This window comes from Vipera berus, assembly GCF_964194415.1.
Source record: "Vipera berus genome assembly, chromosome: 13".
In the NCBI taxonomy this organism is placed as follows: Eukaryota; Metazoa; Chordata; class Lepidosauria; order Squamata; family Viperidae; genus Vipera; species Vipera berus.
In genome coordinates, this window is record NC_138216.1 from 18,228,708 (window position 1) to 18,251,563 (window position 22,856).

At 53.1% G+C, this 22,856-nt stretch overlaps 1 protein-coding gene across 1 annotated transcript; it reads right to left on the minus strand.

Annotated features, from left to right (window-relative positions):
* Nucleotides 1-6,074: 6,074 nt before the first annotated feature.
* On the minus strand, nt 6,075-14,520 carry SCNN1G (sodium channel epithelial 1 subunit gamma; the record flags this gene model as incomplete). The annotated part of the gene is made up of 12 exons (XM_081338055.1): nt 6,075-6,458; nt 6,723-6,798; nt 6,917-6,978; nt 7,356-7,413; nt 7,983-8,061; nt 8,472-8,589; nt 8,929-9,027; nt 9,266-9,429; nt 12,812-12,915; nt 13,334-13,527; nt 13,777-14,080; nt 14,204-14,520. The coding sequence occupies 12 exons, from the start codon at nt 14,518-14,520 to the stop codon at nt 6,075-6,077; spliced, it is 1,959 nt and encodes a 652-aa protein (XP_081194181.1).
* Between the last annotated feature and the right edge of the window lie 8,336 nt (nt 14,521-22,856).

Genomic DNA, 22,856 nt, shown 5'->3' on the forward strand with positions numbered 1-22,856 from the left:
CTTTACCTTATATATATATATATATATATATATATATATATATATATATATATATATATATATATATGTGTGTGTGTGTGTGTGTGTATACACACACACATACACATATAGACATACACACATACCTTCCCACACACAGAAACAAAAAAGACAGGAGCAGCGATGGGAGAGACCAAACCCAGAGGGAACGGGAAGGGGCGTTGGCACCCTCTCCCAAGGCAAAGAGCGCCGTCTTTAAAGCCCATCAAAATGCCAAGAGGCTGGGGGCCGTTCAAAACTTCCACGGGAACCTCATTCCGGAGGGCAGATGCTGCGACGGAGAAGGGGCACTTCCAGGGTCGCCATAGGTGGCATTGTTTAATCGATGAAACCCGGAGTGTGCCAACCTTGCCAGACTGAGCAGGTGGGTGCAGCCTTAAAGGGTCCCTCGGCAGGGGCTGGAGCACCAGTGTGCCAGCAACACCCTGTGATGCAGGGGGCCCCAAGCCTCACTTGATTTCATTTTATTTGTTTATTTGTGCAATTTATCTACTCTTGATCCTCAGACTCTACAGCGGTGTCAGATTCCTGGAAGTAAAAAGCCATTTCGCTGCTGCAACTTTCAAGGTTGCTTTTATTTCTGGCCTGAGACATTCTTGGGGGGAAAAAAAAGGCTGCAGCTTGTTTTGAGGAGTGTCTCGCTGCCCCCCCTGCCTCCCCCCGTCAAGGGGCCAGAATTTTGTGTTGCATTGCATTTTAGAATTATTCGTGTGAATACCGAGCTGCTGGGAATCTTTTAAATGCTATCAGTAAATCTGATCAACAATGTCTGAATAAGCAGGATTGTTTCCATAACACAAGCTTTAATTGCACCGAATACAATGGTGGAGTGACAGGCAGCTGTGCTTACAGCTCAAGCAGAGCTGTTTGGCGGCAGCACATGACAAGCCAAACGCCGCTGCCTCCGTTTTCCCAGCTCATCGCGGACTCTCCAGGACAGGGAGCCTGATGCACGCCTCTCACAATACCTGCCCCAGCTTAGGGAGTTGCACAAACATTTCAAAGCGAACTTTAAAAAGGACTCACACAGTGAGCAGAGTCACAAGCAGGAAGTGCAGTCAGCATCTCTCCCCTTTCCCCCCCCCCTCTCTCTCTCTCCTCTCTGGAGGCCACAAAGGCCTGGGGCCTTGTGACAAACCAGGAAGGGCCACCGCACTAAATCACGGAGGGAGCAGTCTATAAACTCCCGGCCAAGAGTTGCCCTTTAGGGAGGCGGCTGACTAGGTGGCCGAGGGCTGGAAGAGGCTCCTCACCAGCTGGAAGTGGCCCAGAAGGGCCTCTCGGACCTGCTGGCCACCGCTGCCAAAGTTGATGGAGCAGCTCTGCCCTGGGGCTGCTCTTGGCTTCCGGGCACAGGGCAGTCCCCCTCTTAGGCTGCCAAAGAGGCGGAGGCAATGCCATGGCAGCATGGCAGAAAAAAGGGTGCCAGGCCAGGTTTTCACCATGACTGGGCGAAAGTGGGGAGAAGCTCCTGGAGCAAAACCTCAGTCCAGCCTGGAGGAGCACCTTCTGCTTCGCTGCCAGGGCTTGCAGGCACAGCTTGATGTCCTTCCAACCGTGGGGCTGAGGGAAGTAGGGTTAGGCTGCTTGGGAAGCTGAAGGAGGGAGGTGGCATCACCCTTAAACTGCCCCGAGGGAACCGCTGATATTGATAGTAGACGTCAGAAGGAACCCAGAGTGGAAATGGTGCCTCTTTCATTGGGCTGAATGAATAAAATCAATGGCAAAGAAGCGTCAAACAGAATAACAGAGTTGGAAGGGACCTTGAAGGTCTTCTAGTCCAACCCCTTGTTCAATCAGGAGACCCCCATACCATTTTCAACAAAAGATTGTCCAGTCCCCCTTTAAAAACCTCCAGTATTGGAGCATCCACAGCTTCTGAAGGGAAGCTGTTCCACCGGTTGATTGTTCTCACTGTTAGGAAATTTCTCCTTAATTCCAGGTTGCTTCTCTCCTTGATTAGTTTCCATCTATTGTTTCTTCTCTTGCCCTTCGGTGCTTTTGAAAATAAGTTGACCCCTGGTTCTTTGTGGCAGCCCCTCAAATATTGGAACACTGTTATCATGTCATCCTTAGTTGTTCTTTTCACTAGACTAGACATCCCTAATGAAAAGAAAAGGGCCTGGCAAGCATTTGCTGGCCCCTGTGCTATGAAGAGGTGCTACACGTGGTTGGCTTTCCAAAGCCAGAGGCTCTACCGATGAGCCTGTGCATTTTTACTGAAAACTCGAAATGACCTGTTAGACCACAGGTCTGCAACCCGCGGCTCCGGAGCCGCATGCGGCTCTTTCAGCCGTCTCCTGCGGCTCCCAGTCTTCTGCCATGTGCAGTCCCCCCCCCAAAAAAAAGTGGGACTAAAAAAGTTCAACCAATCAATTCAAATATGCAGGGTAGGTGCATATCTTGCCTTAGCTCCACTCTTCAGTCAAACCCTGTTTTGCGCATGCGCGCATGTAGGTGCATGCGCACACATTTTTTGCGGCTCCCAGTTTATCCTTTTGTGAGGGAACCAGTTCCGAGTGGCTCTTTCACTGTTTAAGGTTGCTGACCCCTGTGTTAGACCATTCCAAGGTCAGGATGGTTCGTTTGCCTCTCGCATCTGAATTCCTGCTCAGCCATGCTAGTGGCTTGGAGAAACATCTTGGAACCTCTCCCAACTGACCCAGCCAGGGTGACAGTTCCTCCTCCCTGCTGTCACCTGCGGTAGGTAGTCAGACGGTGCATCTCTGTTCTGGGGGGGAGGGGGGAGGAATCCAGCTATCCAGCAAATGTGGGTGACTGGAAGCTGCATCCACCATCGGGACACAGCTGGCTTCCATTCCCGAGGTTCCTTCAGAACCAACTGAGTGAATTCAGAAGGTCAGTCTCTGCCTCCAGGTCTGGCTTTGGGTGGGTCTTTGCTTGGGTTACTTGAACCACTAGAAAGGGAGGGCACACTGTCCTTTCTCTGGTCCAAGTGGTGGGGTGGCCACCAACTGTCCCAGGAAGTGCCTCTTGGTCTCTGACTGATAAACCCCAGCAGATCGTCTTGTGTGAGATTGCTGCAAGGCCTGGGGGCAGCTAGAACGGCCTCATCCTGTCACGTGCAAAGGTGGCCTGGCTTCTTTCCTCCTGCCTCCAGTTCTCTGGGCTCCCTTCAGCTCTGCCTCCCCGATGCCCACCGCTCGCTTTCCCTGCCCTGTCTCAGCCTTGCAAGGCAATCCCTGCAGAGAAGACCAGCACAGTCAGGACCGAATCACGTCCCCGAGGATTTCTCAGAGATGAGCAATCGGGTCACCTTGGCTGCAGGCTGCGTCTAGGTCCAGGAGGAAGCATCTGTGGGGTGTTGCCCTGTCCTGGGCGGAGAAACTGCTGGTGGCCACAGTGGCCGTCAGCCCCAGGTCATGCCTCCCCCGGGAGGAAACCACCAGGACCTTTCTGTCCCCTGGCTGGAAATGGGGATGTGCTGCTCCTTGGGGCAGAAAGAGGGGTCCTTGGTGGTTTCAAAGCGTGGTTGTTTTCTTGCAGACCTTTCATTACCCAACCAGATAACGTCATCAGTACTAGCGCAGAAAGGCTTAATCAGTTTCCTCTTTCTCCCACCCCACACCTCTTCATGCCTCACCTCCCCACCCCCAACGGGTGCTGCCCTTCAACCCCAGGGGCGGCTGGAAATTAGGAAAACAAAACAGCCCAGAACACCAAGGAGGACAAAACTGATATTGCAACCTGAAATACTATTTACTGGAAGGTGTTCGTGCATGTCAACCCTCAACCTGGTGCTGCCAGCCAATCTTTCCTGAAAGACCTTGATATGTCCCATGGGCTGGGTGGTGCCCTGCCTTGCCCATCAGTGCCCGGAACTGATGCCTGGGGGGGTTTTCTGTTCTGCGGGTGCCTCTCTTTGATTTACAGGAGAAACTTGTATAAGGGGGGGGCAGCACTGAAAGCGGTCAGCGAGTGCCAAGAGCTGCCTTTCTTGAAGTAGAGGTTAGGTGGGAAAATGCGGCGAGAGGGAAGCTCCATGGAACTTGGGCTCTTCTGCCCAGGAGGGCTTCTTGCTTTGCAGCCGGGCAGAATCGCAGCTGAGCAGGAGCAGCAGGGACGAGTCCCTTGACGTTTGGCTGGCAGTGAGGAGGGGGAGCCCTTTTCCTGCATGGGGGAGCCCCAAGGTCGCTTCCCTTGAGCCTTTGTCACAAGTGGCTGCTGGCTGCTGGGGAGCGGCCAGGCCCACCAGACCCTCCTCGCCCCGTCTCAGCACGCGGTGAGGGGAAGCTGGCCTTGGGAGAGGAAGCCGCTCTTTCTGGCTTGGGCACAACCTTCATTGGTGAAGTTGGGCATAATTGCCTCCTTCAGGATGGGCAGCCTTTGCTTTTTGTGCCTCTCTCAGGACACCGCCCCAGTCTGTGACAAATGCCATCAAATGAGGTATTCTCACAACACAAACCTTGTTGCCATCAAAGTTTGGCTCATTTCTGTTTTGGACAGCTTAGCAGCCTTCTCAGCTGTGTGATGGCCTGGTGCATTGAACAGAAAATGATCAACTCGGAGACCAATAACCAGGAAGAATGTGACTATAGGATCTCACTCCTTGCCAACTTGATCCAGAGGACATTGATCTGGATTCTAAATCCGTTGGCAGCCTCGAGCAGGATTTATGTGGAAACCTGAGCCTTGAGGGGGGGATGGATCTTTCAGAGCTGATGGCTTTTTCTGACAAATCTGTGGGAGGGGGAGGGGCATCTGCAGGGGCCACGGGAGGTGGGTGACGGTGCAATGGTGGATCTTCCAAGGGCCACGACCTCTGAGCTTCCATCAGATGTCCTGATGCAAATGCATCATTGTGGTTTCTGTGGAATTACAACATTGTGCAAGTGTTGGCCTTCTGAGTCTTTGTGACTTGCCAGGGAGGCTGATGTGCGTCTGTGTGGGAGAAGTGATTCCTCATCTCAGGTTCAGCCCTTTTGACAGGAAGAGAAGCACCGAGCGCCCTCGAAGCACCTGCCTTCAATGCGGGGGGTGGGGGGGAGGCAGAAACGTGGTGGCGCACATTGGGAGGCTCCTGGAGGCCACTAAAAGAGTTGATCAGGGAACTGTCGAGGCAGGAGGGCAACCTACCGACTTGCCTGGCCCCTCCCAGCCCAGACATTGCTGCTTGTCTCCACAGCCACAAAAGTGACCCAAAGCCACACACCACATGCTGCTCTGCAAAAAAAGCCCCTGTGGGGTGAGGTGCACATTTACCTGCCCCCCCTTGAGAAGGCTGAATCCCTCAGCAGCTCTGGCATGGGGGAGGGCCCTGCTGGATTTGGGAGGGGGTGGTGAAATCCTTCCCCCCACCCCAATTCCCCAAAGAAGGATCAGAGAGCCACGCACACTACTCCATCAAAGACAAGTTTATTGGCCTTCAGCCTCGGCTGCCCTCCTCTGTGGTGGCCGCTGTTGAGGCACTCGAAGCCTGCGCAGGAACCGGCCTCCTCCATCCCTCCAGCTCGCGCTCTGCATCTTCCTGACAGTCGCAGGGCTTGGGGGCTGCCGCTGCTGCAGGAGGTGCATTCCAGGGGGTGGAAGGACATTGTCCTTCTGAATGCAGCCGGTCTGTGCAGGGTTTCCAGGACCAGGCGAAATGTAGCCAGCTGGGCAGAGGACTTAAGGTCAGCAACTGCCCTCCCCTCAGGAGCTGGCCTCCCCGTCAGCCAATGAGCCAGCCGTAGAGGCTTACACCTTGGCTGCTCCCCAGAGAAGCCTGGAGCTCTCCTGGAACACTCACTGGCCTCCAGGACGGGGCAATTCGGCCACCAGTGCGGCTTCCCAGCTGAGAGAGAAGGCAGCTCCTGTCCAGAGCTCAAGGCCATGGACTGGGTGCCATTTTGCCTGACTGCCCCGTCCGCCGTCCTCACATGTGGTAACAGCAGCCCCTCCACAAGGGCAGAGGTGAAGGGAAAGCACACCCCTGGTCAAGTCTCTTGCACAGGGAATTGCTGTGTTGCCGTTGTGTGGCTTCAGGCCTCCAGCGGCACCCCAAGTCCTGGGGCTTTCCGTGGAGACCGCTGGCCTCACTGGGCCCTGACCTCCAGGGTGTCTGCCAACTGCTCCGAAAAGGGGCTGATGTGTCGCAGAGTGTTATAGTTGGGTGGGGGCGTTTGGGGTGGGGGCAGCCGCATGGCCGTGTTGAAGGTGGGGGGGTCATCGTCATCCTGGGCGCAGGCGGCGTTGTGATACCCTTGCTCTGGGCTGGTTGGGGGTGCGCCATCCTCCTCTTCTTGGTCCTGCGTGCCCGACTGCCCTCTCCACCACCGCTTGGCCTTCTGCCACTGGTGGCGCAGGACAATGCAGAACGTGTCCAGGAAGAAGACCTCCACGATCTCAATGACACAGACCACCGAGCAGCTCATCCACAGCCCCAGCTGGCCCCCAAAGTTGGATAGGAGCAGGACAATCTGGGGGAGGGATGCGAGGGTCACTCCTATGGTCACCAGAGGGTGACTGCCGAGAAGGGCGGACAGACTTGCCCCTGACTCCTGAACCGGATCCAGGCCCTCAGCCCTGCTGCCAAAACTGGGAGTCGCCTGTCGCTCAGAGGGCAGGGAGGGCAGATGGACTGGGTGCTCTCCCCCGCCTCTCGGGAGGGGAGGGATGGGTTCTGGGGGGAGCTGCGTCCCACGAAGCGGAGCAGCCTGGAACTTGTCGAAGGGAAAACTTACATTGTTGGCTGGATTTTCAGTGATGAACCTCTCATTCAGATCTTTGTAGAACACCACTAGATTTGCCAGGTCTGTCCTGGAAGGGAGAGAGGGGTTAGGGTTAGGAGGGGAGCAGCCAACGAGGGCCCCCCCCAGTCAAAAATGGCCTGAAGGCTGAAAGGTTCTGGCAGTTAAAAAGGCAGGAGGAAACTTACTTGTTTAACATCTTGTGGCCATTTAGGCCTTTGTCCCAAGAGAGAACTCGAAGGATCCATTCCTTCCGTGGGGGAGGAAGAGAAAGAAGGAAGGTTAGTGGAAAGTGTTTGTATGGTTCTCCCACCCCCAGACTTTGCTGCTCTCAAGACCCCCTTGACCCTCACAGCCAGAGGCAGTGCATGTGCCCCCCTCCCGAGTTGGCCTCCTCAGAATGGTCACTTCCAGCCTGGGGTGGGCAGTGGAGCTGTCCGTCCAGGCAGACCCCAACCCGATTTCCACTGGTTGCTTCCGCTCTTCAGGAAGCTGGAGGCTGAGGACGCCCTCTCTGCCTCTGGCACAGCCTCCTCTTTACCGAACCCACTCGACCCCGGTTAGAAGCCGACTGGGCTGGGTGCCGCTGAGTGTGGAAGGGCATCTCTTGGCCGAGCAGGAACTTGCCTCGGACACGCTGGACGGCCATTGGGCCAGGCTGGTGGTGAGGGCCCACTCTTTCAATCTGCGGAGAGAGGCAGCGGCTGAAGAGCTGGGAGCAAGGGGGCTCCAGATGCAGGCAGTGCCTTCCAGCCCCCTCCCCAGTTTTTACACACAAACACTCCATGCCGAACGCATCCATCCGGTTCAGTGCTTAAAAGCACCGGTGTTTCAAGGGCCCAGAGCAGTGCTAGAAGTGACTCTTATTATTCCCAAGCCGACACGATGGGGAATTTCTAGTGCTGGAACAGACCCTGCGCAGACATAAACCTGGGTCTCCACGGGGCCGGAATGATCCAATTGAAAATCGGAGGGGAAGGCTGGCAGCTCATTGGCCCTTTGGGCTTGGAAGCATCGGGCAGGGCAAGATTGTGGGTGATCTCCACTAGGCTGCAGATGAACCCCAAAAGAGCTGTTTGCCCGCACAGCTTTTCACAAAGTCTTTCCCGCAGGAGAAGAGGGGAAGCTAGCTCTGACTAGAGGCAGATGTGACGGAATGGAAGCCGCTGCTTTTCAGAGGCTGGCTTTGTGCATGGGGTGTGTGTGTGTGTGTGTGTGTGTCCTCAGTCTTGGGGACATCCAGCAAGGACTTACTTGCAAGCTTCTCTGCAGATTTGCTGGCAGCCCAGCTGCTCTTTCACAAACCGTTCGTGCAGCTTATAGTAGCAGTACACTGCAGGGGAACAGGAAGGAGCGTGATGGAGGATGGAGAGAGGGAGGGGGCCAAAACTTCTGCAGGGCCCCGGAGGAGAAAGCACCTTGGGGGGAGCCTGAGAAAGGGCAGAAAGAGACTCACCTCCAATAGGGCAGGGGTCTCTCAGAGCCTTCTTTTCAAAGCTTGGGCAGGGAAGGAGAAGCAGAGGCGGGCAAACTAGAGGCAGCCCCAGGAAGCAGGAAAAGTTTGCCTTTCAAGGGACCTTTCTCAGCCTCAGCCACTTTTAAGATAGTGGACTTCAGCTGGAGAATTCCGGACGTCCAAGCGCCTTAAAGTGGCCGAGGTTGAGAACACTGCTCTAAAGCCAGATCCCAACAGCCTGAGATCCGTTCCTGTGAAGGATCCTCTAACCTCCCGGGAAGACTTACTCCAATTGGGGTATTTTTTATAGTTGCAGAATTCGGCTCCGGCAGGCAGGGGCTGAGCGTACTGAGCACATCCGCAGGTTTTCACCATCGAATTCTGGAAGCAGGAATGCAGGCAGATCTGCACCGGGTGAAATTAAATGCTGGTGAAATCTGGTGAGATGCACACCATGGCCTTTTTCCTCCTAATCCCTAGCAGCCGTGGGGAGGGAGGGAGGGAGGGAGGGAGGTGGGGGAGGGCCCAGAGGGCTCAAGGCACAGCCTGCTTCGCTGCTTGGAGGGTCAATGGGTCTTGCAGCCCTTGGGCTGGGCTCATGCCCAAAGAAGGCAGCCCCAATTTGCTGAACAGCTGGGAAGGGATGGCCCAGGGGGCTTGGCAAACGGGGCCAGCCCTAATGGGTCCCACCTCAAGGGCAACCGCAGGGAAGGCCACGGCCAGAGGGGGCCAACACGGATTCACCTGCAACGAGTAGCTTTTATTGTAGAGGTTCTGCACAGGAACATCAGCTCCGTCCTCCGTGCAGTTGCTGTATGGCTGGCTGAGACGGTGGGATGTGGTCTGCAGCACGACAAAAAAGAGCTCTGTTGGGGATACGCCTGGGGGAACCCAGGGGAGGGGGCTTGGGACCACCAGGGGAACACCCTTCTGCCAACTGCTCCCCTGCTCCAAGAGGGCTTCTTTCTGACCTGCCTCGGAGACGCAGCTTTGAGCAGGGCAAAGAATGTGCGAAAGCCCCTCTCAGCTGGGGGAGCCCGTCCCACTTCCTGGGCAGAGACCCCAAGTTGCTGCCACTCACGAAGTGCATCCCGATGGAGGTGGCCGTGGCCGTCTCGATCTCAGTGCCGATATCCTCAATGAAGGGGTACTCGTCCTGATCATGGATGACAATCTTGGCTCCCGTGGAGGTCACCAGGAAGGGGTTGTAGTCGGCTTCTTCTATGTACAGGATCACCTGCAGTCCTGGGCAGAGAAGCGGGAGCAACCTGAGGCCCTGCAGGTAGAACGAGCAGGACCAAAGGGGCCCGGGTGGGAACGCCTCGGCCTGCTCTTCCCACAGCACGTCCAGCTGCTCGCCAACAAAGTGATCCCTACCAATCTACAAGACATTCAATCGAATTAAAGTTTTGGTTGCTGCCATCTATGATCATCCATATTTTTCCAGGCCAGACCTATTAGCCTGAGATGAGACACCGTCAGCCATTTAATCCCAAGGAGGAAGCTGTGGTCCAGAACAGAGTTCCTGTGAAGCGCAAGGCTTCCTACTGCTAGAACAGAGTTGGAGCAAAGGCTTCGAGTCCTTTTCTTGGATGGGCCCATTCAACCTGGACAAGGTTTGAACAGAGACACCCAGCGTGTGGAATAACACCTGGAAGCTACCTGACAGTCATTCCAGCTGCCTTAACAGCAACATTACATGGCACCTTGTCCTGGCTGAAGCTTCGGAATAGTCTTCAAGGTCAGTCCATGCAGTCCAAATAAGAGGTGATGAGGGCGTGAGTGGTCACACACTTTTGATCCAGAAATGACAAGAAGCACACAAGATAAATTTTTGCAAAGGCCCTCAGCCTTCGACTGCTCTTCAGGCAGGATCCATGAGCCCAGGAGGATCCTCGGATTGCAAGCCAGATCTCTTCTGGATGGAATGCAACTCCCTCCAGAGCTAAAGACGGACTAGCAGACTCTTGAACTGTCCGGTAGGATTCAGCCATAGCTGTTCTTCGCCATCTTCGACTCTGGCACCTTCAGGCCAGGGCCACCATCACACCTCCTGTCCAAGTACAGTGAAGACACATAGTTGGGCCCAGTGGCTTCACACTGGAGACAAACAGCAAGGGAAGGGCCAGGTTCTGTGGTGCCCCACACAGGAGCAATCCAGAGGCCCAGTGCCAAGGATCTCAATGGGAAGCCGAGAGGCTGAAATTTGTCTCCTTCAGATCTATGGAGATGAATCTCTCTCCGCAGTGGAGCAAGAGGAAACGGCAGCCATCAGCCTGCATTCCCCAGGTTTGTGGCTTTTCTGGTCTTGGAGGCCCAGGACAGGGCAGGAAACCCCGTCTTTCGACAGATGGAGGTGCCCTGAGCAAGCTCCTTCTAGGTCAGGAGCAATATCAGTCTTCTGTGTAAATGTGTGCTGAGAGTTTCCCCCCCCCCTTCTGTTCAATCCTGTCTGATTCTCAGGGACTGCCTGGAGAGGTCCCTGCAGTTTTCTTGGCCAGGTTTTTCAGAAGCGATTTGCAATCTCCTCCTATCTGGGGCTGAGAGAAAGTGGCCGGCCCAAGATGACCCAGCTCGTCTCGTGCAGAAAGGCAGAGGGAGAATTCACCATCTCCCAGTTTCTAGCCTGGTGTCTTAACTGTGGCACCAAACTGCCTCTCGTCCTGCGAACAACTCCTCTAAAAGGGGTGTTAACAAACTGTTTCCAGAGCAAGGGACACTGGCTTTATTTCAAAACAAGACCAGGCCATAATGTGGAGGAATTCCTAAACGAGAGCCAAGGAAAGAAGCAGTTCAGCCTTGAAAGTCAGTTATTGCGTTTCTCATTCGCTGAGCGAGTATCCACAGCTTTTTCTCCCACCAATAATTCTTTTGGGCTTCCCTGAACGAGCCCTTCCACTGAGGAGAGCAGCCACAGACTCTGAGCAGCTGTCCATCCTGTCAGGGAAGACACGCTGCTCTGCCACTCTGTGCAAATAATTGGATCACAGGCTGAAGAGAAGCCTTTTGTCTCCAACAACAGAAAGAAGCAAGAGGCCGCGGAAACATGGCTAGTTACCCTCACGCATGGCAAAGCTGTTGCTGTTCACTTTAATTTGCAGGTTTATATGGGAGGAATCTCTGTCTGCTAAATCAACTCTGAGAGCCTAAGCAGTCATTTCAAGGTTTTGTACTTCCAGTACCCACTCACTCATTTGGGGTTCAGGCCAGTGAACCCCTTTACATCCTTTGTAGGAGACCCTGGACTCTAAAGTAAAATGGAAGGGAGGAGGAGGAGAAGGAGGAGGAGGAGGAGGAGGAGGAGGTTGGAAGACTTGAAACCTGAATGGCAGCTCCTGAAGGAAAGAACCAGCAACCATGGAAGTAGCAGAAAGAGCTGCTAGTACAAAAGTCTCACCAGAACTGCTGAGTGCTGGGCACCTGAGATGGGAGATGCGCCTGGAAGTTTCATAAACTAAATGGAGCAGCTCCACAGAGCCTTGGGCGGCACAGAGGTGGAGCCGGAATGCAGCTTAGAGTGAAATATACCAATGACAACAAATAGGCCAGGCGGCGGCAGCAGAGCAGGATACGGGCGTAAAGGACCAGAAATCCCAGGAAGCTCAAGGGCCACCCCAAGAAAGCAACCGGGGTGATCCTGGACCACAATTCTCTGTTTCTCAGTATGCTCTTTCAGGAGAGTGGCTGTTAAAGGGGCTTACATGAACCACAGTACCAAATAAGTAGCGAGTAGGTACTTGAGTAGGCATCAAAAATCAGGGATGGTTAATTAGCTGCGGCCACGATAAGCGTGAGGAGAGAGACACGATTAGCAGGGCTAAGAACCAGGCTGCCAAGATGGCCACCACCCAGAAGTGGGGACCAGGCAAACTAAGGCCCTCAGGAGACCTTGGAGGGAGGCGGCCTTGGCCAGCTGGACAACCCATTCAAGGAGATGACAGCCTGATGCGGAAAGGATGCCAGAACAAGAGTAATCGCGGTCCTGACGTGCAAAAGATCTCAGGCCTCTGGACCAGGAGAGATATTGGTCCTTTGTGAAGATGGCCGGTGTCCAGCAATAAAGAAGAACTTAGCCGTGGTCTCAGAGAAACAGGTTGGGGAGGGGGGGTGTCACCTGGTGATGGCTCCAACAGCGACCCAAGTGGTCCTGTTACCAGACGGGCTACCCCAACCTCCTGCTTCTGAGGAGCTGATCATCACTCCTTCCAGGAAAGATCCTCCCTCCGCTGCTGACTCTGAGCACATTCAGCCCTCCGCTGCCCCTGGGTGCCTGGTGGGGGGCTGGGGACTCCTGCCTGGGGTGCCTTCTTTGGCAGGAGACTGGGGAGCAGGAACCCAAACGCTTCCCGACCCGCCGTGGACAGAGAGGCTGCCTTTACAAGGCAGGGGAGGCCACACTGCCAAAGCAGAACCTCAAGTGCTCCTGAAAAGGCCAGGTGGAAAGAAAAGGTGGGCGGGGCCTTGGAGTTCACAGAAGGCCACTCCAAGCCAGCACGTGGAGGGGCCACGAGAAGGACAGAAGCAAACACCGAAATGAAACCGCAGAGAAGCCAGTCCGAGAAGTTGCCAGCCAAGAGCCCAGCTTGCTCTCTTCCCCTTTGCTCCAGCGTCAACCTGTGGCTCTCACCGTTCTCGCTGCCTCCTGTGGACGTGGTCAGGATCTTCCCCTCTTGCCCACTGTTGAAGGTGTAGCAATTTCCATGGAGAGGATGGTGGAAGGAAGTGAAGTTCCTGAGAGAGGCCACATAGGAAGCATTTTACTAAGACTGTTATACGCACATTTTCCCAAACTAAAAACGCGTACGAGAAACATTGTGTTTCTACTGTCTGGTGGACCAGAACAGGAATTTGGCTTTGTGACGGTGCTGCTCTCCCTCTCCCTTCTTTCCCAAATGGAGAGCTGAGCCCGAGAGGCAGAGAGCTTAACTGGGTCAGTCACAAACACACGCCGGACTTGGCCGGAGTTTTCCTGCCAATTAGTTGGTGGAATGAATCTGGTGGCTACTCAGTGCAGACCCTGAGCTGGTGGTGCGAACGTAGCCCCTTCCCTCTGAGCTGGCCAGTGACTGGCATGCCCTCCCCCCTCTCTCTCGGGTGAACCACGAGCTGCCCGGGTGCCCCTCTTGCCTTCCCTTTGCCCAGAGCTGACCTGGCATCGCAGGAGTCCCCGTCAAAGAAGCAGCTCAGCATCAGCTCCTCTGCGGAGTAGCTCATCCTCTCCTTCTCCTCCGCATCGATCTGAGCCATGATGTTCATGTAGTGCAGCTTGTACCACTCCTGGATGGCGTTGACACCCGAACTGAATGTATACAGGGTACAGTCGCTCTTGTTGCTGGTGTCACACTGCAAGAAACGCAACAGGCTCGGGAAGGTCTGGAGAAGGAATCCAGGCCAGATCGCCACACTTTGCAAAACTTTTCAAAGCTGAGCTGTGTGCATATCGGAGGCGCCCTCGCTCTCGGCACTCTGCGGGGGCGTGGCTCATGCCAGAGCCAAGGAGTGGGCCTCCTCCTTGCACAAGCCATGCCACTAATTCTGACCCCAGAAAGGCACCCCTGGAAAGACCCCAGCTCTCCTGGAAGGGGAACTCACCAGCTGGAAGCCCACAACGTCTTGGGGGTTTCTGACGTTGACTATGCTGGAGCTGCCCGAGATGATGCCAGCACTCATCCGCCGCTTGTACCCAGCGGAGACATTGACGGTGGGCTTGGCGTGGAGGCTGTCCAGTTTCATCAGGGGAAACTGCCTGAGAAATTTGCTCTTCTCGGGGTGCTGCCTGCCCGCCTCCCGGCGTTCCCGTGGCTTGCTCCCTGCTCCTGAGAAGTTATACAAGGACTCCAGGGCTGTCATGGTCTCCTTGTCCAGTTCTGCAAGGTGTTCTTTTATGGCACTGTACCTGTGCAGGAGAAGGAGGGGAGGAAAGGTTGGTGGTGGGCAGAAGCCCCCCCCCCAGTTGTCTTCCTCTCTCTCTGCAGCATTGGTCCCTTGCTGCAGATTCCCACCAGTCCTCAGCACCTACTTGTAAGGATTGATGTTGCAGATGGTCACGGCTGGGAAGCGCAGCTTCTGGAACTGCACTGTGACGGAGACGGAGGCCGTGTAGTAGTTGATGACCAGCTGGGCACAATACCACAGAATCAGCCCCACGGCCATCAAGGTCAGGATGATCCAGAGCACCCGGCGTAGACGTCCCCGAGAGACCACGATGCGCCGGCAGCCGTGGGTGTTGGTGTTCATGCAGTACCAGTGCATCAGCTCCTTCAGGGTGGGGGCCTGGGGGCCCGTGACGGGCAGCGTCTTCTTGATCTTGGCCTTGATCTTCTCCGTGGGAGCCATGCTGCCCAGTGGTCACTGTCTGAGGGGAGCAAAGGAAGGGAAAACTATCTGGAGGAGAGTCTCCCCTCGGATGCCTTCAACCAACCTGCGGGGCGGCTCCAATCCCTCCAGAGCCCCTTCTGGGCTTCAGCAGAGCGAGGGCTCCAGGGGGCAGGAAACCTCTCCTCCCACCGCTGCCGCTGCTCGGAGACTGACGGACCGGCGCTCGGCCCCACCTCGCCCAAAGGGCAGCTCTGGCTTGGGGGGGGGGAGGAAGGGCAGGGAGAGATCGGGCCCTCGGGCGCCTCCCCGGGAGCCAAGGGGGGCTCCGGCCGTCCTCCGGAAAGACCGGCGGCTCTCGGCGCGGCCCCCCCCCGCTTTCGCCAAGGGGGCAGCCAGCCACGCGAGCCGGGCGCCGGGCCAGGTCGAGGGGGGTCCGGGCGTCTCCCCCGGCGAGCGGCCGAGCCCCTGCCCGGAAGAAGCTGCTCTCCCGCCGCCCAGACTGCGCCGCTGAACGCCACCCGACGCCGGCGGCTTCTTCCGACGGGGCAGCTGGGCTTCGCCGACCGGCGGCGGCCACGGAGGAGTCGCGGCAGCCCCAGCTCAGCCCGCGTCGCTGCCCCGGGCAGGGGGGGGGCGGGCGGGCGGCGGGGCCCTGAGCTGGCCGTCGAGGAAAGGGCCCAAGGCGGCCGGGCGGGACGAGGCTCTCCCCGCCCCCCAGCGCGACACCTGCCCTCGGCGGCCCCGGGGGGGGGGGCTCCGCCGGCCCCGCGTCTCACCTGGCAGGCGCCGCGCCCGAACCGCCCGAGCTCTCCGCGCTGTGCTCGCCGCCCGCCCGCCCGCTCTCTCCACTCGGGCGGCGCCCCCGCCCCGCCGGCCGGGCTGCCTCCCGGGCCCCGGCGGTGCTGAGGCGGCCCCTGGCGGCGGCGGCGGGTGGCGCGGCATCCGGTCCCCCCCCACCCCGCTCTGCGCTTGGCGGGCCGCCCCAGGAAGCCGCCAGCGGGGCTGGCTGGGGACGGATGGAAGAGAGTGGGATTTTCCGTGGGACAAAGACACCTGGGACTCTGTCCAGGTGCACAAGGGGAAGCTGGCCAAGAATCCCTTTCCAGGCCATAATAATGGGCGTAAACTGCAGCGACCTAGCTTCCAACTAAGCATACAATTTTTGACGGTGAGTTCTGTATGGCAATGGAATGGTCTACCTATGGCGGTGATGGGTTCTCCACCCCTAGAAGATTTTAAGATGCAATCACCTCTCCTGGGTGGCTTTCCTGCCCATGACAGAGAGCTGGACTAAAAGATCCACGGGGTCCCTTCCGACTTCACCATTCTGTGATTCTGCAAACCCAGCCCACGGTGATCTTTCAAGACGCCTCTCAAAGAGACAAAGGTTTCATGTCATACAGTATGTGGACTTCGTTGCCCTCCTTCCCTCTGCAGGTGGCCAAGGACTAAATCAGTTTCTCCTGCTATCAAAAGGGCTCCAGTTTTATGCACCAAACCAAGCAAGCCCTGCCTCTGGTCCTGGTCCAGTTTGCCCCAGCTTCCCCAGTTGATTCAGAGACTCTAACAGCAGAGAAGCAGAGGCTCTGTGCTTCCCTCCAGCCATCCCCTGCCTGGGTTGGAGTCGAAATGTGTATTTTGTAGAGGGAAGGAAGGATGTTCCTCCAGTATTGCTCTAGGCCAGGGGTAGGCAACCTTGGCTCTTTTATGACTCGTGGACTTCAACTCCCAGAATTCCTGAGCCAACTGTGCTGGCTCAGGAATTCTGGGAGTTGAAGTCCACGAGTCATAAAAGAGCCAAGGTTGCCTACCCCGGCTCTAGGCGAAGCTCAGTCCTCTTCTCCACAATGATGTCCTGACCGCAGACTTTGTGGTCAAGGGGTCTGACTACTCAACCCATTACAGCACAACCAACACAGTCTACGAAAAGGATAACACTGCCATACATCAACAATATCTTAACCAACCCAGCACAACATCACGCAGCATCACTGTAGCACACAAGCCAACCGAAGCCCTTCAAAACATCTTAAATAAACCAAATGACACAATAACTCATGACAAAGAAAAAGCAGTCATCTACAACATGCAATGTAAGGACTGTAACAGCAGAAGAGTAGCAGAGCACATCCATGAACATCAACTAGTAGTCAGAACACTTAATTTCACAACACATGGACAGACTGAACTCTAATAAACAGGGAAACTGTGAGCATCCTAGACCAAGCTAAGTCTAAAATGGAATTCCTGGAAGCTTCACACTCAGACAAATCAGCCATTAAAAGGCACCCCGATATGAACAATATTTACACACCATTCAAGAGGCAATAAACAACCTGAAAAAGGAAATAAAAAGACCAGAACACATTCTCTCCAGCAGCCAACATCCAAATAAGCAGGGATTAACACCAGAGAAGTATTGGAACAATAAACAACAGCCTAATCAAGAAATTCCCAAGGAGAAAGCCACCCACTCACCAACACTGGCAGGGCAAGCTAAACAGAGAACAAACCCCACTCCCTTCTAGCACTGAAGATGTTACCTAATCAGGTAAAGAAATGTCTGCAAGAAAACATCAAAACTCAGGGGGCAGAGTGAAGCCTTCCTTAGAGGGGGCACTGTTCAAAAAGTTAAATCAGATCTGAAATACCATAGGGGTGTTTCTCATATCCCAGCAAAAAAGTCTTGTTTCCATTGGCATAAACAAACAAACAAAAATAAATAGAGAAAATTATATATGGCTGCCTAACTCTCAGTGATTTGGGGCAGCTTACAAAGATAAAAATCTCATATAAAAAGAAACAAAGAGTTATCATTCCCCCCCTACCGTAACAACAATCAGTCAAAGAAGCCACTGGATGGGCTCCATCCTACTCTGGGTTCCCAGGCCCGTTGGCAAAACCAGGTCTTCAAGGCCTATCATTTCCTTAAGAAGTATTGCACCTCTTAATACAGAGTGAATTATACTGTATCTTGATATTCAAACATTCTTGTTAAGACGCTAGGAGTGTAATATATTGCATGCTACTTGTGTTATGCCCAAGTGATAAAACGGGGATGCGCTTTCAGGTGATCTTCCCTTGCTGCTAACATTGATTACCCCATTTTTAACAACGGTGGCCTTCTTCCCTACATCCACTGACACCCTAAAATCCTTGGGTGCCTAGCCAAGGCAGAGTGCCACCTGATCCTTGGGGCCCGAGAGCTTCCTGCGGGGACCGGCCACCCCAGCAGATGGGGTTGTTGGGCATCAGCAGCCTGTGTGTTGGCCGAGGCCTAAGAACGAGACTTCTTCTCCCCTTCCCTAACCCGGCATTGCTCTCCAGGGCTTCTTTTTGTGGCAGCAGCACCTCACAGCTTGTTCTTGGTAGGAAACAATCAGCTTGTAAGGAAACCCTGAATGGCAAAATAGACAATTCTCTAAAGATAATAGAAAGTAATAGGAAAAGAAAAGAGTTCTTTACAAATATCATTTATTCTTATTTTGTTTACTAAAAATTTGGACCATCAGATATGTGTGCCAAGATGACCTCTGGGAGGAGGGGAGTTGAGAGCTTGGAAGCCCCCCCCCCCGGACCTTGGCAAGAAGCCCAGCTAAGTGGAAGGAGCCCCAGGAAGCCGCCAGCAGGGCTGGCTGGGGACAGATGGAAGAGACTGGGATTTTCCGTTGGACAAAGACACTTGGGTGCAATCAAAATGCTTCAAGGAAGACAGCTGTCAACTCTACAACGAACCTGACTGCAGCCATCTTGCTCGTTCTAGATTGCCACAAAGATGGGAGGGATGTGGAAGATTTCTGCTAGTCTAAACAATTCAATGTTCCGTGTAAACAAAGGTCATTTTTGCCAGTTAGAATGGGAGGGGGAGCAGTTGGGTAGAAAGCCCGCCAAACTATTCTGTCGGAGAAGGTAGCTGATTGCATAGCACTGGGATGGGAAGTTTAACTTTGTAATAGGGTAACTCTTCCCAGAAGAGTTTCAGACTTGTTTCCCTTTTGAGGTTGCCGTTGCTATGTAACCAATAAACGTGTTCTTTGAGGAAACCTCCAGCCTCTGAGTTCTGATTTATTTGGTCTTGTCTATCAGAACCTTGACAGCAGCTTATTCAGGGGAAAATGTATGGTACACTCCTGATGTAAACATTGACTGAGAAAATTTTTAACAGCTGCAAAATGAAGATCTATGTATGTATGTATGTATGTATGTATGTATGTATGTATGTAAGGGACGCGGTGGCTCAGTGGGTTAGGACGCTGAGCTTGTCGATCAGAAGGTCGGCAGTTTGGCGGGTCGAATCCCGAGTGCCGCGTAACAGAGTGAGCGCCTGTTACTCGTCCCAGCTTCTGCCAACCTAGCAGTTCGAAAGCACGTAAAAAAATGCAAGTAGAAAAATAGGGACCACTCCGGTGGGAAGGTAACGGCGTTCTGTGCGCCTTTGGCGTCTAGTCATGCCGGCCACATGACCACGGAGACGTCCTCGGACAAGCGCTGGCTCTTCGGCTTTGAAACGGAGATGAGCACCGGCCCCTAGAGTCGGAAACGACTAGCACGCATGTGCGGGGGAACCTTTACCTTTACCTTTATGTATGTATGTATGTATGTATGTATGTATGTATGTATGTATGTATGTATGTATCTATCATGTTTCTAGAATGCCCATCTCCTTCCAGGAAGGGTTCTGGGAAGCGATGGTCGTATTAAAGATTTTGAAAAGGAGGAAAAGTGTATAAAAGGCCAGATATGGCTTGTACTGTGAGGAAGAGGGCGCCTCGGGGCGTGAGATGGGCAACTCCAGACAGACATCCTGGCGAGAAAGTGTCCTGAAAAAGGTCCACAGTAGCCAGGGAAGAAGGTGCCAGGCATGGAGGAAGGAAGACCACACGGAGAAACCCAGAGGTGGCTTGAGAATACAAATGGCAGAACGATTCAAGCAGAAGAGGAAAAAGAGCAACATGAGGGGAAGGGCAAGTGTGACTCATCAATCCAGAAAATGGGAGAGCAACACTGGAGACGGGAGGAGCTCAAGATGGAAGGTGCATGAAACCGCATCTCCATCTAACGGAGGGAGACGCTGTGGAGATTGTCTGAGGACTGATCCAATTGCTGAGACAGATTCAAAGAGGCTGTTTTCAAGTGGGATCTGATTTCTTCAGGGAAACATTTAAAACACAGCTTAAAGAAAGCCAATATTTGATACCTGGTTACTTCAGCCTCTACAGAAGCGGGCAAAACACAAATAATTGAACTGGATCCATTTTAGAATCATAAAAACATGCAGTTGATAGCCATGGGAGTCAATACGGTTCACCTGACGGTAGGGATAAAAAAATCCTTCTCTGAATTTGAAATGCTTTAACAGTATGCGACATCTGCATTTAAAAGAGGGATAAAAAAGGATTTCTCTCTGGGAAAAATGAGAGAAAAAAATCAGAGAAATTACAAGAGGTAGAAAGTCTGAGGCAGTAGAAACCCCAAGAGAACTTCACCGGAAAAATTATACATTAAACTGATGAACACTTAAAAGAAAAATTATCAGTGAAAGAATTAATCATATTTAATAAACATAGAACAATATATAACTTGGGTAAATTAAATAATGTATTATATAGTACTGGACATTGAGGGAAAAGCAATAGAAGGCAGAAATTTGTCCAGAAAAGTGCAAAGAACAGCAACTAAGATGATTAAAGGTCTGGAGACTAAAGCATACGTAGAACGGCTGCAGGATTTGGGAATGGCCAGTCTAGAGAAAAGAAGGCGTAGGGGGGACATGATGGCAGGGTTCCAGTATTGGAGAGGATGCCACAAGGAGGAGGGGGTCAATTTATTTTCCAAAGCACCAGAAGGCAAAACAAGAAACAATGGATGGAAACCAATCAAGGAGAGAAGCAACCTGGAATTAAGGAGAAACTTCCTAACAGCGAGGACAATTAACCAGGGGAACCGCTTGCCTTCAGACGTTGTGGGTGCTTCATCACTTGAGGTTTTTAAGAAGAGACTGGACAGCCACTTGTCTGAGATTGGTATAGGGTCTTCTGCTTGAGCAGGGGACTGGACTAGATGACCTCCAAGGTCCCTTCCAGCTCTATTTTGATTAATTTCTTAATGTTAGGGGTGTTTGCAAGTTATGGTAAAAAGAGGCCTCTGGCAGCACAGCTGGAGCTTTGTCTGTTTTCATGTGTGACACACACCTTGCGGATGCCTCTGTAAGATGTGAAGAGTTATTGCCAAAGATGCCAACATCTGCCAAGTTAACAAAATGAAAAAGCACTTAGCAACAGTTCATTGGGTGACCGTTCAAATTTGCAAGGGCCATGACTGTTTTTCACACTCACACCACTGCAGCATCCCCCATGGTCACGTGATCAAAATTTGGACATCTGGCAACTGATTCATACTTACGGCAGTTGCAGTGTCCTGGGCTCATGTGATCATCTTTTGACAACCAAATAGGGAACCCAGGTTCACTTAACAACTGTGGCAAGAAAGGTCATAAAAAGGGACAAAACCCATTTAGCAAATGTCTCACTTAGCAACAGAAATGTTGGGCTCAATTGTAGTTGTAACTTGAGGACTACCTGTACCATTAAAACAACCTTCCCAAATCATCAGACCGGATTGAACCTTTTTGAAAAGTAACCAGAAAAAGAGGAAAATGTATTTTATTGTAGCAGTGATTGGTTGCACAACTGGAGATGCACAACCAATGGCACTTTCTCCTCTGGAACTGAAGATTCCATATTTTTTGCCTTTGCGTTTTCCTCGTAAGCCAGATGGAAGAAGGTATGCAAAGTTTAGGGCAGGGGTGTCAAACTCAATTTCATGGAGGGCCGCATCAGCATTGCGGTTGCCCTCAGGGGGCCGGGTGGGTATGGCCAGGGTGGGTGTGGCCTGCTGGGTGGGCGTGGCCAGAGTGCATATGGCTTACTGGGTGGGCGTGGCCAGCTCTATATCGTTCGCATCAAGGGTGCCTATGGGGGGCCTGGGCAGGAGTGGGACAGATCTGAGGGTCTCTGGCAGAAGGAGGGTCTCTGGGCCAGGGCCAAGGCAGTGGGGGCCGTTCCCTCACTGTTTCCAGGATGGCTTCGTGGGCCACAGGAAACCACTTCGCGGGCCGGATCCGGCCCCCGGGCCTTGTGTTTGACATGTCTGGTTTAGGGGAACACTGTGGCTTCTCCAGGTGGTTCATCCAGAAAGGTGCAGGCTACCAGGAACTCCATGATAGAAACATGAAGTGGATGGTTGAGAATCCCAAGAACCGGGATGGAGAAAAGCAGTGAGTGCAGCATGCCCATTTGGAGATGCATCCAGGCTGTTCCCATTTCAGTCACCTCTGTGGAAGAAAATAATGCAACCACTTTCTTCAGTAAAAGAGTTGAGGAGCAAATCTCTGAGAACAAAGTATTTATAATACGGTCTGCATGAAAACTCAGAAGAAAAGTAAAATTAGTTGAACAAATTCTGGACTGCCTTCAGGAATATTAAAAAAACCCACAACAACTCAGGAATGATAAAAGAGTTTTGAACTGACGTTCGTGTCATGGCAGTTCTTCCTTAAATGACTGAGTACTGTATTCTTGCATGCTGCCTTTAAATCCATTGTTGTAAACTGAATGGTAGTAACCTTAATACTAGTATAATTTGCAGTAGGTTTTGAAGTCCTGATGGGAGGATGTCAACAAAAGAAAAAGGAGGAATTAATCAGCTCCAACAGGCAAAGACATGTTTCAACAAGGGATGATTTCTGGAAGTAGTTTAGCAACAAGAGAGGGAGGGTTGATTTGTTCAGGGGCATAATTAATGCTAGAAAGGATGCATTCCTCAGATCTCAGCCAGATAAGGCCAATGACAAAACAAGGATTTATAAGAGAGGGAGCGAAAGATATATCAAAAGTGATAAGGGCTTCACTCCTAGTTTTGGTGAATGTTGTTGTTGTTAGGGGCAAAGTCATGTCCGACCCATCGCGACCCTATGGACAATGTTCCTCCAGGCCTTCCTGTCCTCTACCATCTTCTGGAGTCCATCTAAGCTCACACCTACTGCTTCATTGACTCCATCCAGCCACCTCATTCTCTGTCGTCCCCTTCTTCTATTGCCCTCAATCTTTCCCAGCATTAGGCTCTTCTCCAGTGAGTCCTTCCTTCTCATTAGGTGGCCAAAATATTTGAGTTTTAGCTTTAGGATCTGGCCTTCTAAAGAGCAGTCAGGGTTGATCTCCTCTAGGACTGACCGGTTTGATCGCCTTGCAGTCCAAGGGACTCGCAGGAGTCTTCTCCAGCACCATAGTTCAAAGGCCTCAATTCTTTGGCGCTTAGCCTTTTTTATGGTCCAACTTTCAGTGCCATACATTGCA